The sequence below is a fragment of the Dunckerocampus dactyliophorus genome, chromosome 18 (genome assembly GCF_027744805.1).
Source record: "Dunckerocampus dactyliophorus isolate RoL2022-P2 chromosome 18, RoL_Ddac_1.1, whole genome shotgun sequence".
Taxonomy (NCBI): domain Eukaryota; kingdom Metazoa; phylum Chordata; class Actinopteri; order Syngnathiformes; family Syngnathidae; genus Dunckerocampus; species Dunckerocampus dactyliophorus.
The window spans coordinates 5,586,388-5,603,008 of NC_072836.1; the positions used below are offsets into that span (position 1 = coordinate 5,586,388).

The 16,621-nt window shown below is 40.0% G+C and overlaps 1 protein-coding gene across 2 annotated transcripts; it reads left to right on the forward strand.

The window, feature by feature from the left end:
• Positions 1 to 3,957: 3,957 nt before the first annotated feature.
• ramp2 (receptor (G protein-coupled) activity modifying protein 2) lies at positions 3,958 to 12,743 on the forward strand. 2 transcript variants are annotated; one of them, XM_054760245.1, is made up of 6 exons: positions 3,958 to 4,150; positions 4,608 to 4,673; positions 6,288 to 6,323; positions 8,743 to 8,775; positions 10,364 to 10,538; positions 10,613 to 12,743. In XM_054760245.1, exons 1-6 carry the CDS (start codon positions 4,096 to 4,098, stop codon positions 10,860 to 10,862), a joined length of 615 nt encoding a protein of 204 aa, XP_054616220.1. In that variant the 5' UTR covers positions 3,958 to 4,095; the 3' UTR covers positions 10,863 to 12,743. The 2 variants fall into 2 exon arrangements, with proteins under 2 accessions (XP_054616220.1, XP_054616221.1); XM_054760246.1 differs by lacking the exons at positions 3,958 to 4,150; positions 4,608 to 4,673; positions 6,288 to 6,323 and adding an exon at positions 6,333 to 8,592.
• Positions 12,744 to 16,621: the final 3,878 nt, after the last annotated feature.

Here is a 16,621-nt window from a genome sequence, read left to right on the forward strand (position 1 = left end):
TTTTAGGCCAATGCTGCCTTCAGGGACGTCACGTAAAATAATGTTTCTATCTGAAAGTTGAAAACGTCAAAATACGAGCAAACATTGGCTATTGTGTCTAAATAAGTACATCTATAGGTGTGTGCGCGTACGGTGTTATTAGACTTATATATGTTTGTGTATTAACAATTATGATGATTATTATCTTATTTTATTTATTTGTTTCAGACATACTTAACACGTTATATTTAAGAACATGAATACATTTGCACAATTCAACATGTAGGCAAATTACTTTAAAAATGCCAATAGTTATAGTGTCCCAAAAGGTAAGTGAATTTGAATTTAAACCTTCAAATATGTACAAGCAATATGCAAAGGAGTAAAGCCGTTCTAAAGAGAAGGAAGATGATTTATCTTTACTACAAGTGTGATCAAATGTAGGCCTTATTCTATTTATACACTAATGGGGCACTTCATTAGGTACACTAGCATTATCTAATGGTAAGATAACTGGGATTTAGCTTTGTAGTGGTGTGTGCCACTGACATACATGCAATTAAGGCTGAGGGCTGGACTTGCAATTCTCTACCAAAATGCTAGGGAGAATGCGCAACCGCAACTTTAGCTGACTAGCTATGTAGCTTCCTGTATAGTAGCAGTGAACAATGATGACTGAAGCTACATGAAAACTTGAAACTTCCAAGTGGAGGTTTAAGAGAGCAAAAACATGCAGATCCCATGTAAAAAATAGATTACTAAATAGATTATTAAAAAAAAATAGATTACGATTAAAAAATAACCCAACTTTATGAAGTAAAGGTTTTGTTATTCAAACTATCAGCAGAGAGGAAGAGATCGCTCCAAACTAATTTCTTCAACAGCAAACTGAGGTGTTTATATAGCTATAAGGGCTGATTAGCTAATGAACTGTAGCACTATCAGGACTACACTATATAAACAGTACATAATATAACATGCCCAAAACACTTTTGGCATGAATAATAGATGTAATTGTAACATATATTTATACAATTAAAACATAACATCACGCTAATATGACTACTTTAGACAAATACGTTAATCTCCTAGACCTAGACGTAAAAGATGCCTCTATCTAATAGTCTCAAATCGTCGCCATCCCGGAACTAATGTACCGTAACTATCAGGGAATGTTTTGCCAAGAACACCTGAGTTGAACCGAAAAATGTAGGTTTAAATAAAATAATTAAATTAGTAGGTGTATATTTTTCAAAACATGCCATGTCATCATTGAGATGCTACGCTTGTGATGAGATAGTTTAATCGAGCCATTCATAAGATGGATGTCGTATTTTTTGCTTCCTCAAACGTTACATTTCTCCCCCAAACATGTTGTTCTTTCAAAATATATAATGTTGCGTTTAAAATATATAGTTTTGCCTGCATTACCTACATGTCAAATTATGTCTCTACAACGTTATTGTTTACCTCCATACTTTGAAACCATATTTCCAAACACACGAAAGACAGCTATCAGCGAAATAAGAAGGAATTTTGTCGTGTGTCCCACAAGAGAGCGCTGTTGTGCCTCATTTAATGCTGCAGTGTGCTCACCTCAATGTCCCATCCAATACAGTGGACCTAATTTACCCTGGCACTGTTTTGGCCAACTATCATGCTAAGCTAACTTGAAATAACATATAACATGCATGCATTGCTTTGCTGTCTTTAACGTTCATGCATTCCTGCTTACTAATTATGCAAGATGTGTTGCTAGTGGGAATTGAAGGTCCGTCAACGCTGTGTTGATAGTGACCTGTCAAACAAAAGCAAACACAGGAAGATAAGCTGTTTGAGAGTGAGGCTTTATTGGCAGGAAGTTTTGATTGTGCGTAGCGTCAACCGGGCGTGTTGCTTTTGGCACCTGCCGACGGGAATATTGAAATATGTTACAGATTTTTATCACGTGTGTCTCACAAAACGCCCAGGAAAGACACATCTGGACTATCAGGAGAATTAAAAGTGCAGCAGAATGAAGTGATGTACACCACTAGGATGTCCCACTCCTTGCAGGGAAATCTGTCCAGTGCAACATCATATGCATTGTATATCAATTAGACACTTCGACTGGCTAGTGTCACTTGTTATCGCTCAAGTAGTTTTTAAATCCAGTTAAAGAGGTAATATGATGACAGAAATAATCGGTGCAGAAGACATATTGAAAACCCACTTTAGCATATACAGTACTTAAGCACACTCATGCTGATTAATTGAGCTACGGTTCTAGGAACATTCCGGGAACCAAAAATGGCTAGTTGGGTTCACTCATACCTGCAAGTATGGGAGTTTTTAGGGGTTGATAAGGTGACTTTTTTGCCCCACAATTTTACCATATTATGCTCTATTACAGTGGTCACCAACCTTTTAGAGACCAAGATCCCTGGTCTGGGCCGTGAACATGCAGCATATGTAAATATATATACTGTATATGCCTAAAAAAATAAAAAATATATATATTTACATTTTATATACATTTATATATATCCATCCATCCTTTTTCTATGCCGCTTATCCTCACTAGGAGCCTATCCCAGCTGACTTTGGGCAAGAGCCGGGGTACAGCCTGGACTGGTCGCCAGTCAATAAGGGCACATATAGACAAACAACCATTCACACATTCACATTCATACCTATGGACCATTTGTTTTTGGAATGTGGGAGGAAACCGGAGCACCCGGAGGAAACCCACGCACGCACCGGGAGAACACGCAAACTGCACACAGAGATGCCCAAGGGAGATTCAAATCTTCCAGATCTCCTAACTGTGTGGCCAGCATGCTAACCACTATGCTAACATGCGAACCGCTATATATACATATATATATGTATATATGTGTATATGTTTCTTTATTTTGTAGAAAAAGTGTAAAAAGTGTTAGATATTTAACGCTTTGTCTTTAAATACAAAGTTCTGTGTTATTATTGCTTGTTGGTAGTAACATTTCAGCTTTTTCTCATTGTGCCTTTTCCTGTATTTATTTTTTTTTTACCGTTTTTGCTGTTTTTTACAATTCTGCAGACAAACCAGCCACGGGCCGCAGATGGCCCCTGAGCCGCACTTTGACCACCCCTACTTTTGTGGCTCTTCATCGAGGTCGGGCTTGTGGCGTGGGCTCTATGAGCAAACTACACCTCGGCTTGCTGGCTCAGTGTCGTGGGCGAGCGATGGTGAGGAGAGAGAGACTGGTCAATGCAGCCGTAACGAGCTGAAGCTCGAAGGTTTTTTTGGAGGTGTACGTCTACAGTATGGTGTTATATTTGTGCCTTCATTCTGAGGTAGCAAAGGCAGATTTGGAGCCACGTAAACGTGCAATAACTACTGTCGCGTGCTCAGTGATTTTCCATTTATCAATAACAATATACAGCGGAGCGGTTCAGAATATTGTTGGCTTTTACCAACATTTGAGGAAATTTACGGTCGTCTTGTAAGACCTACGCTGAGCGAGTCTTCAAAAGATCACATTTTATTTGGCTTTTATGACTGTTTTGCCACCATAGACGGGTACCAGTGATGGCAAGTTAAATGAGAAAAAAAGATGCGATGATGACCATAGAAAATGGAAATGGAACTCATTGTGAAGGTGACAAGCTGTATATGTGTCTCCGTCCTGGTTGCTCAGTACAAAATGGCCAATATATGTATGTTTCACACTTGTATGACAGTTCAAATGTTGCCAGTGCAGCGACTAAAGGTTTCAAGGTAGCCCCAGTTTGACGCTGTAACTGATCATTTCTATTTCCATTATTTACAAAGTGTGACCCACTGGCAGCCAATCGGATGTGTCAGATGTCATCATGTGACTACAGAGAGTCATGCAAGGTGATAAGCACCTCATTATAACTTCATTGGACCCAAAGGGGGGTGGGGACGGGATGACAGCCAGGGATGGTGGTACAGGGGTAACAGCCTTTACCTTATCACAAGCTCTCTGTCCCCTTGACAGGAAAACGCCCATCCTAGGAAACGTGGGCTTCCTGTTGTTTTATGGAGCTTTCCTGTTAAAAAAAAAAAAAAAGTTAGGATATGTAATCCCAAGCCTCCCAAGTGAGGAGGACAGATCATTGTTGGGCAACATGACATCCAACAGGCTTTACCTCTTCTTCCCTGCCTTGTTGCTTCTCATGTGGGGTAAGTCAAGCTTTTTACATTTCTTACTTGAAGTCCTTGTAGATGTCCTTCACCTCATTTCTCAGTGGGAATTCCCATGTGTGCTCCTGTCATTGACTTCTATCACTATAGTATGTCATACAGATCAGCAACAGTTATGTTGTTCCTAGAATTCGATTTTTTGATTGAATCTACACGTGTATATTTCATTTTGTTTTCCATATCACTCAGTGGGATTGATGTTATTCCCGGTCAATGTTATTTATTTTATACGGATGCTTTGATTGTGAAATCCTTGGACTGATACAGATGTTTAAAATATCATTTTTGGCTGCACCGCCACTCATGTCTTTTATTTGTTCCACCTTTTGGAGTCGGTTTCTGGCACTTAAATACAATGCAGCTGATAAATATGGTGGACAAAATGAGGAGATAATTTCATGTATTCATTGGTATAGTATTTATTTCTCTTACACAGCCTCACATGCACCCGTGGTTTGTCTGGTGGATGAAAAGTTAGCAGCGCAGCCAGCCACAACAATGGGTAAGAGTGTTGTTACTTTTTATCATTTTTCTTTTTATTCATTAAATAAAGAAGTCAATTTTATTCTTCCTTTGAGAATCTCAAGAATTGTATGTTTAAAAAAAAAAAGAATCCAACAAAACAAAAGAAAGTCATTTTTGTTTTATGACAAAAAGCATGTTATCTCCACATTGTTTTGACTTTTCTTTTTATCCAATAAAATGAAATATAAAATAATCAGGGCTGTCAAAATTAAAGGAAGTTTCCTTTAATGGCCCAATTTTTTTTATGTTAGATTAACGTGCGCACGTCCTGTTTGACCCTCAGCCCACACAGTAGTTTTAGGAAATGCAGCGGTGACTGTGGAGCCACAAGCGAGAGCAAATATTGAGCAGAAATGGACAAAGAAAAGCGTATTTTAATTGCTAAATTTTGCTTCAAAGTTATTTGTATCTACTGTGACTGTGATTTGAGTTGTCACGGATTACGTCGCCTGCCAAAGAGAATATATATACAATTATATATCCATCCATTCATTTTCTATGCCGCGCATCCTCATTAGGGTCGCGGGGGTATGCTGGAGCCTATCCCAGCTGACCTCGGGTGAGAGGCGGGGTACACCCTGGACTGGTTACCAGCCAATCGCAGGGCACATATAGACAAACAATCATAATTGTATATAATATATATATTTATAAATAAAATAAAATGTTTTGTTTTTCCAATGAAAAGTGTCGGTGAGTTATGTTTTTTTTCATTTGATCAAAAACAACCAAGAATAGTATTTTTTTCTCATATTTTTTAGGTAATTTTCCTGTTTCCTTAAACTATCTCATCACAACTTTTTTTTTCCTTTTTTTGAATACATGTATTTAAAAAATCTCTATATTTTTTCCTTTTACTGGAAAAGCAACTCATTTTTGTTGTCCAATGTAAAGCATGTATTGCTTAAATTTTAATTAAATAAAATTAAAACCCCCCCAAAACAAAAACTATTTTAATGTTTTCCCATAATACATTTCGTCTGAGCGAACCATTTCATTGGAGGACAAAAGGCATAGAAAATGGATGAATGGATAGGTGGTCCTGCAATGCTGCCACTGTCCACCAGAGGGAGCCAGAGGAGCCCAGAGCCCAGAGTGAGGCTGACATCATTGCAGCGCCGCAGCAGGCACCAATGACTTTGGAGATACATTCTTAATTGGACAGCATACCTGGATAATATAATACATCTTGATATTATCATTGATATTAAGTTTTATTTCTTCTATAAGAATTGTTTAAAATTTAATTAAAAAAACAGAATTTTTTGTGTTTTCTGATGAAAAACATGTAAATCCACATTGTTTTCAGTTGACTTTTTATCCAATAAACAAAGTTTTGTTTTTCCATTGAAAAGTGTTTATCTGTGAATTTTTTTGTATTTTTTCCATTATTTTTTCAAATTTTTTTTCTTCCAAAGAAAAGCACAGTATTTACCATTTTTTGTCATTGTTTTAATTTAAAAAAAAAAGTAACTTCTCCAAATTCTAATTTTGTTTCCCTTTTACTGGAAAGCCAACAATTTTTGTTGTCCAAAGTAAAGCAAGACTGACATACTTGAGCAACAATAAATTTTCTATTTTACTATTACAGCGTATCACACTACAGAGATGATGAGCGGCATTGCGAGTAAGTGTCTTATTTTGGTCTTCTTTTATACACATACGGTACGTAATTCCATTTGTGTGTCTCTCCAAGCTGCCAAGTTGAATCCCTAATCATTAACTTGACACACAAACTGTATCCCATCATAACACGTTAGGTGTTTTGCATCTACATGTTGATTAACTACGTGTGTCCGCTCCCGTGGGGAAGATTTGGGATGATTCCCGTCAAGTCGAAGAAGGCGAGCTAGTTGGGAGACCTCAGCCAAGATCTTTGTGTGTGTTCCTTTTGCTCCACTGCAACACAAACTCCCGGAGAGGTCTCCTCAGCCGGCTCACGGGGTGAAAGGTGAAATGAAACCCCGCTTCTTGAGCTTGTGCCCCACCTGGCGCAACTTCCTCAGTTTGTTCGTCATTGTGGCCCCCATGCTGGGATCTTGTGAAACCAGTTTGCAGGAGCAACAAGCAAGAAAGCGCCCCTTTTGCTGTTCCTCATCATGTGCCTTCCTCCCCCCCACTCCTCTCCCCACCCCATCTTCCTCCCCCTGCAAGCTCCTCCTCTTGCAGAAAAGACACTTCCTGATGTCATTACTAAATCAAAAAGCGTCTCAGGCCAGCTAACAGATGTTAAGAGAGGCCCCAGTGTGCTGATTCGGTGACATATACAAGGCTGTGGGACGCCCCTGGCTTTGTTGTATCAGTGAAAATTTGGTATAAAAATAGTAGGATGGATACAGTTAGTAGGTTTTTGCAAAAAAATGCAAAACTGACTTACATTAAACTTTGTCGAGAGATGGAAGTTTGGTGAAGATCACATCACAAAGGCGTCCTCCATGAACCAGGAAGTAGCCTGACAGTTAATAAAGCAACACAAATAAATAGTATTTGCAGTGGTACCTCCGTTTTCGCTAATTCATACCAAAGAAAACATAAAAGTCTAAAAAAAACGAGGCTTTCCCATAGGAAATAACGTAAAACCAATGAATCCGTTCCAGACCCACAAAAATACATTTTATAGAGAAAAATATGCAGAAAACAATGCAAAAGGAATTTGAAATGAGGAAGGGATAGAACTTGTTGTTAATGCAGACTTCCCGTACATCCTGGCGAGACGGAATTCAAAAGTGTTTCTCCACCTTCTTTATGAAAGTGCTGGCACTCATAACCTTTTTGTAATAATAATGTTAAAACTCGTATTTAATTCACGGAAATTCATTTATTGCGTTGGGGTGTGGAACCAATCAACCGTGATAAATGAAGGACGACCGAGTAAGAAATGGTGACCTGTGTACCAGTTCACCAGAAGAAGTGAACAAACTTATCATACGTAGGATTGAATTAGCTCAACTTCTTCCTACTCCTTTTCGGATATGTGTAAAAATGTGATCTACTTCAATGTAACTTTGCATGTTGGAAATAAACCTAACCATTACCATTGACATGACCAAACGCGACAGTAAATGATGTTTTTTTCCATTTTTGTGGCCTTGGCTGAGGTCCAGCAGCAGCAAAACCAATGTTGTAACAGTGATGAGTGGCAATTGCAACATTGGTTCTGGGCCTCTCTTGTCTGACTTGGTAGAAAGTTGCTAAAACAACAAATCTAAGGAGCTTTTTGTGGACGCTATAGGCTTGGATGAAGAGCACTCATTAGCTCCTAGTTATTCTTTAATTTGGCTCAAATGAGCCTCAATATCAGTTTCCCCCAGCTTGCACATTCATGATCCAGTCCACCCCAGAGAAGCTCTCACTCTAAATGTTTGCTTATGTTTCCTATTTGGCAGAGGCGGCCTAAAAAAAAAAGAAAAAAGGCAAATAAATCACATGCTGTGAAGCTGGCCAGGCCTTCTTTCACTGTGAGAAACTGAGACTAAAAAGCAGAACAAGCGTTGAGGACTAAAGGGTTTTCAGATGTGAGTCCAGCCCAGCTCGCTTGGGTGCGCGCCCTCCTTTTATTCGGGGGAGAATGGCTGTTGCCTCCACCCCCTCTAGAAGGGAAGACAGTCCCAAGGAAGCGTGCGTCTGAGAGGGGAAGAGCTGCCGCCGAGGCGCGGGGGCCATCGGGCTGATCTGAGAACATCTGGTGAGGCAGGGTAGCTCTGGTTAGACGTCTGCTCGCAGAGGTTACGCCGCCTCGCTCTCATCCTGCTGGGCCGGGGCTTCCTGTTATGCCTCGCCGTGCTTTAAGCTTCTTCACGTAGGGTCATCCGTCCCAGAGAAGACACCTTGATTCATTGATTCTGACATGAAGGGAGCATTCGGTTTGATTGGGGTGTTCCTCTCGTTTCTCTACGGTGAGTGTGTGTGTGTGTGTGTGTGTGTGTGTGTGTGTGGTTCCCCTTTTTCCAGCTGCAGACGTCTTTTTGTTGACTTATAGAGGGTGAACATCTTTTAGAGGCGTTACTTGACAGTAAACCTTCTAATCTCATCTCTGTGCCCTTCAGATGCCACCTATGGAGAACATTCCCACTCAATTGGTATGTGACACGACCCTGGACACCATTTCATTAGGTACACCTGCACAATGGAATGACATCCAGTTCAACGGTTGTATCAGAATTACTATAAATATTGTTACCAAAAATGCTCCAATTAAAGCTTCTATTCAGTTAACTGACGGGTCTCCGATAGTGGTGGCAAGGGACATGGTTGACAAGAGCAAATATTCGCCGGGCTCTCTAATTAGCTCCCGGTCAAAAACATCCGCATTAACATCTGTGGCTGTGGGCAACCTCCTGATGTAGTTTTTTAATGAACTTCACAAGATGGCATTAGATGCATTTGAAGTACCATGAGTGGGCAACATCCAGCAGCTTTATCTATCTCTGCATGCACTTTAAAATGCTAGCTGTTTTTACATTACAACATTGGGTCTGTTGCTGCTGTGGTGTGAAATATGCTTGATAACAAATGAGGTTAAAGGGATGGTTCGGATTTTTTTGACATGAAGTTGTACGACACCCCCATCAGCAGTGTACTACATCAACAGTGACTTACCCCTCCAATTGGTCCCGTGAGCCAAGTTCTGGTAGGAGATCCGTGACGAGGAACTTAGTGCTGCTTAGTTGCTGGGGTCATTTAAGTAAAGACTTTGGCTTTTCAAAACAATATGCGCTCAAAAGAGTAAAACATTTGCATCACAAAAATGCTTCATAAAAAAAACAGACCTCACCAATCGCTCTGCGTTATATTTGTCTCCCGCCGTGTCCCTGCGCACTTTTGCCTGTGCTTTCTTGTGTATGTGATGAAGACACTCGCATCTTCTTCCTCCGATGGAGCGGCGTGGCCATCTTGTTTACGTGGGTGCGCCACAGCGGAACATACACAATAACGCACAGGCGACAGTGCACAGGGATACGGCAGGATCCTCATTTTTTTTTAGGCATTTTTGTGATGTCAATGTGTTACTCTTTTGAACGTATATTTTGAGAAGCCAAACTCTTTACTTAAATGTCACAAGCAACTAAGCGGAACTACGTTCTTCATCACGGATCACCGACCACAACCGGACTCACGGGACCAACTGGGGGGTGGTAAGTCACTGTTGATGTGCTACACTGCTGATGGGGATGTCAAAAAATCTGAACTATGCCTTTAAAGAGACAGATGCATTCCTTTCCACTTTCTCACGCGCACCAAATCATTATTAAAGTAAAAATATTACTTGCTGTATGTGAGTTTTATAACAGCCGCTTTACAATTACTTCCAAGTATTTCATGTACAGTAATCCCTCGTTTACCGCGGTTCATTGGTTCCACACCCAAATAATAAGTGAAATGAAAGTGAATTTCCCCAAAGAAAAAATCCTTATTTATAAATGGAATATTGTTGTACTTAGAGAAGAGAAAATCTTCTAAATACATTATGAGAGCCCTCATGAGGCGTGACTTTAACAATATATGTAAACTACACACTGTAAACCGAGCCTTAGAATCTAATTCCTCATTCATCTTTTGCATAGGATCCCATTAGATGGTGCAGGTGGACCTAATGAAATGCATTCAGTGTATATATGCATGAGATGTCCATGAGATTTTCCAATTGTTTTCTTCCCGTGCCTTCAGCCTGTGGGAACAAGTCTCACAGTTGTCCGCACTTCTGCGCAATCTGCGTTGACTACGGAAGAGCTACCATGGACTGCCTTCACTACCTCCTGCACAACCTGTGCCTCTCCAACTTCAACACGGCCATGGCAGAGCTGAACACCACAGACTGGTGCATTTGGCATAACGTCAGCGGGTAAGTGGACGCTGCGGCCTGATGTCTCCTTGAGTATCATGCGCATAACAGCGGCCCCTTCCTTGGCCTGACAGATTGTACAACAACTTGAGCCTCTGCACGGAGAAGATCTCCGACTGCCTCCTCATCCCGTGGCCCAGCCCTCTGGTGGAGCGGATGTTCGTCGACATACACTCCAGCTTCTTCAAGGAGTGTCCCATGGAGGAGCTCAGCGACCCGCCGCCGGCCATCGTCTTCGCTCTGGTCATCACGCCCATCCTTCTCATTCCTGTCATGGTCAGTCTGGTGGTCCTCAAGACCAAGAATGGAGATGGCAGCTCCTGATGTTGCTGCCAACAAGGAAGAGCCACTAGAGGGAGAACATTTAGAATCAGACAAAACCTACCATAGGTGCATTGTTTGTGGTTCCGTGTAGGCTTCTCTTCAAGGAACTAGAAGGTTCCTGTCATTGTTATCTACATCCAGTGAACATTATGCAAAGCAAAAAGCCAGTTGAACCATTTGCTGGAACCACTTTGAGTAGTGCAGTCTAGTCTTTTCATTTCAGACTTGCAGTTCCCTTTGGCACAAATAATCAAGTGTATTTGTATTGTTGTCAGTCTGTCCAACAATCAGAGGATTTCTTTCTTGGGTTTCTTCATCTTATTTAATGACTCAAAACCGCTGCCCCAAGTTCAACCTTGTGATCGGGTGCTTCAGATAGCCTGCAACTAAACTCAGAGCCTTTTTTCCTGCAATTGAAACTTGCTACTTGCTAGTCACCGTTGATGCACTAAACTGCTGATGGGGATGTCTACAACTTCATGTCAAAACATCCACACCTCCTTATCAGGAGGAGAGGATAGCCTGGAACTAAACTGAGACCTTGGTTCCTACGATCAAAACACGCTATGATCTCCTGGAAGTTCCTAGCTTTTCGCTCCAGAATCGAAAGCCACATTTCCACAGAGCGCTACAAGTCCAGTACGACTCCATGTGGAACGGTTACTCCTGATCTAGCTTGTGTTTTAGTGCTGGGTGTGTAGGCTGGTTAACTAGCGAGCCCTCTCTCTCATGGAATGATGGAAAGACAGCTAATCACAACAGCTAAGCACACCTGATCACACCCAGAAGTTGCTTGAACTTTAGAAGCACTATACCTTGCGATCAGAAAGGGGAAACCTGGAACAAAATGTTCCCGGTTCCTCAGGAAAGTTCATGATGTCGAAATTGCGGTTGAGTTTCAGCCCTAATCTGCTTGGTTTGGAACAGTCATTAACCTTTCGAAAACACCATTACCTTGCGATCAGGATAGGTACTACCTTCAGAACTTCCTCAAAACACACGACAAACATTACCTGAACAGTTCCTACAATCAGAATGCTCCATCAAGTTCTCTACTTTCTGGTTCAGTTTATCTCAGCTTGGAACAGTAAGTCCTGATCTGTCTTGTTCTCCCAGCGTGCGGTGTACAGTCAGGGTGGCGCTAGCTGCATTAGTGACAGAAACAGCGTGACATCATAGTGTGGTGACACTGTGAACAACAACAAACAAACCACAACAGCGGACATCAGTCTTCTTAACAAGGGAAGCTTTGTTTTTCATCATACAGAAGTGACCATTCTCGAGCCACCAATCAGCACACGAGCTCCGCCCTTTAGGTGTCCTACTACTGTGGCTGGTACCCCAACAGAAGGGTGCCAAAAAGTGATAGAGAGAGGCGTCTTCCAATACTTTTGACAATGGCAACACACCAAAAAAACCAAACTGGACTGTTTGGTGAAAACAAGGCTTAATTTATGTTTTGTCTGTCTGACAAAATCCCCGAGCCTGCTAGGTTGTGTCTTTAGCAGTAAGCGTTGGGTGGCGACAGGAAAACACGTGTGGAAAGGAAAGGATGGGGTGCCAAAAGGTGAGGATCCTTCTTTCCTGCCATTGTCTCATTATCAAACACAGTCCTTCCAAAGTTGAAATGTCGACGACCGTCATGATGTCATGACGAGTTTAAATTGAGTCAATATCCGCAAAAAGACACTTAAGACATTTTGCTCCTTAGTAAGAAAATGTTTGAATGACGCAAAAGCTCTTCTTTGAGCTTTCAGATTTGTTTAAATACAGTAAAAAGTCGCTATTTATGTCTTTATTTCTGGACCAGAGCAAACAACGGCAGCCTGCTCTCTACAAATGTACTGCAGTATCATTAAAGACACATTTTCAACTGTGAAATCTAAGCTTGGGCTTGTCATGTTTTTAACCATCTGGATTGCGGAGGAAGTCTAGCAAATTAAAGATGAATAAAATACTAATTTTGTGCTCAAGAGGATCCTTTTACCTGATAAAGCCCCTTAAATTGTGGCGTCTCAGGTAAACCTTCTTCCCTTCGAATACGTATTTTACATATAATGCAGCGCAGTTGGAAAATTCTATGTTTAATTAGATTGAGCAAAAAAATGAGTGCTGACATTTTTTAAAATGTGAAAACCGGGCAGTCATGATTGGGCCCTATGAACTCTGCCTAGCAACATTGCCTTTGTTTTATTTAATTTAGAATTGAAAAAGGCTCATCATGCAGTAGTGTTGTGTAATTTTGCTGGTATGAAGCCTACATAATGTGGTTTTCATATAAAAATGCCACTGGAAGGAAGGTCTCGAGTATCACACACCCTCATCTGGGAAACACACCACTCTATCTGTGTGTGTGTGTGTGTGTGTGTTTGTGTGTGTGGCAAGGCAGGGTGGGAAAGTGTGTGAGTTGACCTCCTTCCTCTCTGGATGTGTGGGGTCATCCCCCCTCCTCCAGAAACACACAAACGCCCTGATGATGATGATGATGATCCCACCCATGTCTGTTCGGGCTCTGACGTCATTGAGGCAGAACGATGTAAGTGTGAAAACAATGAACATCCATCATTGGCTGACATCCCACTGCAATAATTTGTCTCACTGCTGGACGACATGAGCGCTGAGTAGCAGAAAGGACATGCAATGACTTTGTTAGGAGAACAGCCCCCTCTAGTGGTGGAGGAGATAGTAAGCAAGCTGGACCTCAGCTAGACAGCAAGTGACCTTATGAAGTGACCTTTAGTGCAAATACAAGGAGACTGGAGACAGTTGGGACTCAATGATTGAGTAGTGAGATGTAAGCACAGGTAATTTAGTATGATATAATAATATATATTGTATAGCATTCCCTGTTTTTATTTTCCCCTTTTAGTTTTTTTTTTTTAACTTTGCTTTGTTTTCCTTCTCTTTTTGTCTTTCTGTGTTGTGTTTATTTACTTCATATTTTGTGTCCGTCCTCACTTTTTTTTTCATTTAATGCTTAAAGTCATTTTTACTTTTTGCCCCGTTTTTGTTTTTTACTTTTCTTTTTTACTGTTTATTTTGTGTCCATTCTCACTCGAAAAAAAATACTTTTAGATCGTTTTTTCTTGTTTCTTGTGTGCTTTATGGATTTTAATTCCTCTTCTGTGTATCTGCTTTTGACATCTTTTTCTCCTTTTTTTCTTTTCCATTTTCACTCTTTTTCCTTTGTACTTTTTTCCACATTCTTTTCTTTTTCCCTTTTTGGGTTATTGAAATATTTGATCTTTCTGTGTTGTACCTATCTGGGCCATATACCTTCACATGTTTTTCTCCCTTTGTTATTTTTTGTGTGTGCAATTTTTCCATGTTTGTGTTTTTCCCCTCTTCTATTTTCCATCTGATTTTGTCATCTTTTTGTTTCTTTTTTTCTGTTTTTAACATCTATTTTCTGAAAACGTTGTTTGAATTTTTTCCCTCATTTCGTCTTGTGCGGCCGCACGGTGGCCGAGTGTTTAGCATGTTGGCAAAGTCAGGAGATCGGGAAGACCTGGGTTCGAATCTCCATTGGGCGTAGGTACTGTATGTCCCATAGCTATGAATGTGCGCCAGCATAATGTGTTCTTGCTTGGCTTACTTGCATGACACGGGCCTTTGAGTGCAAATAAAAATAAAAAAAAAATAAAAAACACCACTTACCATCTCTCAAAGACGTGGCAAGGTGCGTGTGCTTATTTGAGCCCTCACGTCAGCCATCTTGTACTGGAAGCAGCCAGACAAGAGAAGACAGAGTGGAAACTGCTATAGTGCACAGGGTGGCCAGACGTCCCAATACTTATGTTCATGCGGTGCATTTGTAATGAACAAAAATGTAATTTTTGCACAACATTACACAACTTTGAGTCCACAGCTGCAGCTTACCTTGTGGGGTCGCGGGTCATGGCTCAGGAGACTCTCCGGGGGGTCTCCAGTGGGGGCCAACGCTGGGTCCTCTAACACAATAAGAGGGGGCGGGGGGACATCCAAGAGATTTGGCAAAAATAAAAAGCACTAAAAGGGCAACAGTGTCACCGTCTTCTGGTCCTCCTGGTTGGCTGATGTGTGCACACTGGCTGTGGAAAAGAGCAAAAAGTCACTGCTGATTCCATTTCACGTCACTTTTGCTCCACTGGCCAGACAACAACACCTTTACTCGCTAGTACTCACTTTATTGAACTTACTGTATCACCTGCACTGCTCCTAATATTATCACAAGTCATAATAATGCTAAAAATGGCACAACAAATAACGCTATTGGAAAAAATACTACCAAAAATAGTATACTGAGTATATTAGGATTAGGAAGCACTATGTGAATAAAATGTATTATTGTTATTATTATTGGTAGGAAAATTAAGCTAAAAATAAAAATACAAATAATACAAACAATGCTAAATTAATCCTAAAAATAAAAATATATATTTTAAATAAAATAAGGCTAAAAGTAAAGCTATTTGGGGCAGTGCCATATAAATAAAATGTATTATTATTATTATTATTATTATTATCATATTTATTAAATAGAACAAAATGATCATAAGATGGAAAATGAAAATAAAATTACAAATTACATTAATTATGAAAATTGTGACAATTGTGAAAAATACTGTAAAGAAATAAAAATGCTAAATAATTGTAAAAAAAAAATAGTAATACGGCAATATTGAGTATTGAATTCAATTATTCTATTGTCAATATTATTATCATATGCTACAAACAAAAATACAAATTATGGAGAAAAAAATATTAAAAATATAACAGTTGCAAAAGCGATGTCATAAAAGCAATGTAAGAATGCATATATAATGCTAAAAATACAAATAATGACACGTGCCTCATTAAATCTGTGACAAATTTAGAGGAAGAAGCACACAAGACTTGATGAAAGTGAAAGATGGCGTCCACTGAGGCGAGTCATTGGGCGTGACGGCCGTGAATTGAATAAATTGACTCTCGGTTTAAACCTTGGGCTGGGTGACAAGACGTCACGATGCAGAGCATTGCACAGGGCCGCTTACCTCGGTCATCCTGAGAGATTAGCATGAATTATCCTTGCTGTTCGTTATGATATTAGACCAGGCGTGTCCAAAGTGTGGCCCCGGGGGCCACAAGTGGCCTGTGAAAGTTTTTTTTTTTAAATGACCCACAGCACATTGTAAAAATGTATTTAAACAAGAAAGCTGAAAAACACAACGGCAAAAATGGAAAATTATTTAATGAGAATAGAATCGAAACAGTAGGACAGTTAGGCCATAGAATGAACAGGAAAAAGGTGTAATCTTACAAGAAAAAAAGTACTAATCTAAATTTGTAATATTACGAGGGGGAAGAAAAATTGTTTTTGAATCCTGATGTTGTAAATTTAAGATTTATTAAGATTTGAATACTATGGGAAATTAACAAAAGAAAGAATAAAGTTGCAATTTTGGAAAATTAGTTTGTGGAAAAAGTTAAATTAGTACGACAAAGTCAAAATGTTATGGGAATGAAGTCATAATAGTACAATAAAACGTACGAGTTGAACGTGGAGTACTAGGAAAATTACAAAAAGCAACAGCCAAAATCCATCCATCCATCCATCTATTTTCTATGCCACTTATCCTAATTAGGGTCGCGGGACAAGAGCCAAAATGGGAAAAAAAAAGAGTAAAAAACGTGTGGAATGGAAACCAAAGTTCATACTAATTATACAAAACTGAGATGCAGGCTGGTTTTTCTTTATATAACTTCTTAGCATATCTACAAGTACATGGGTGTTTTTA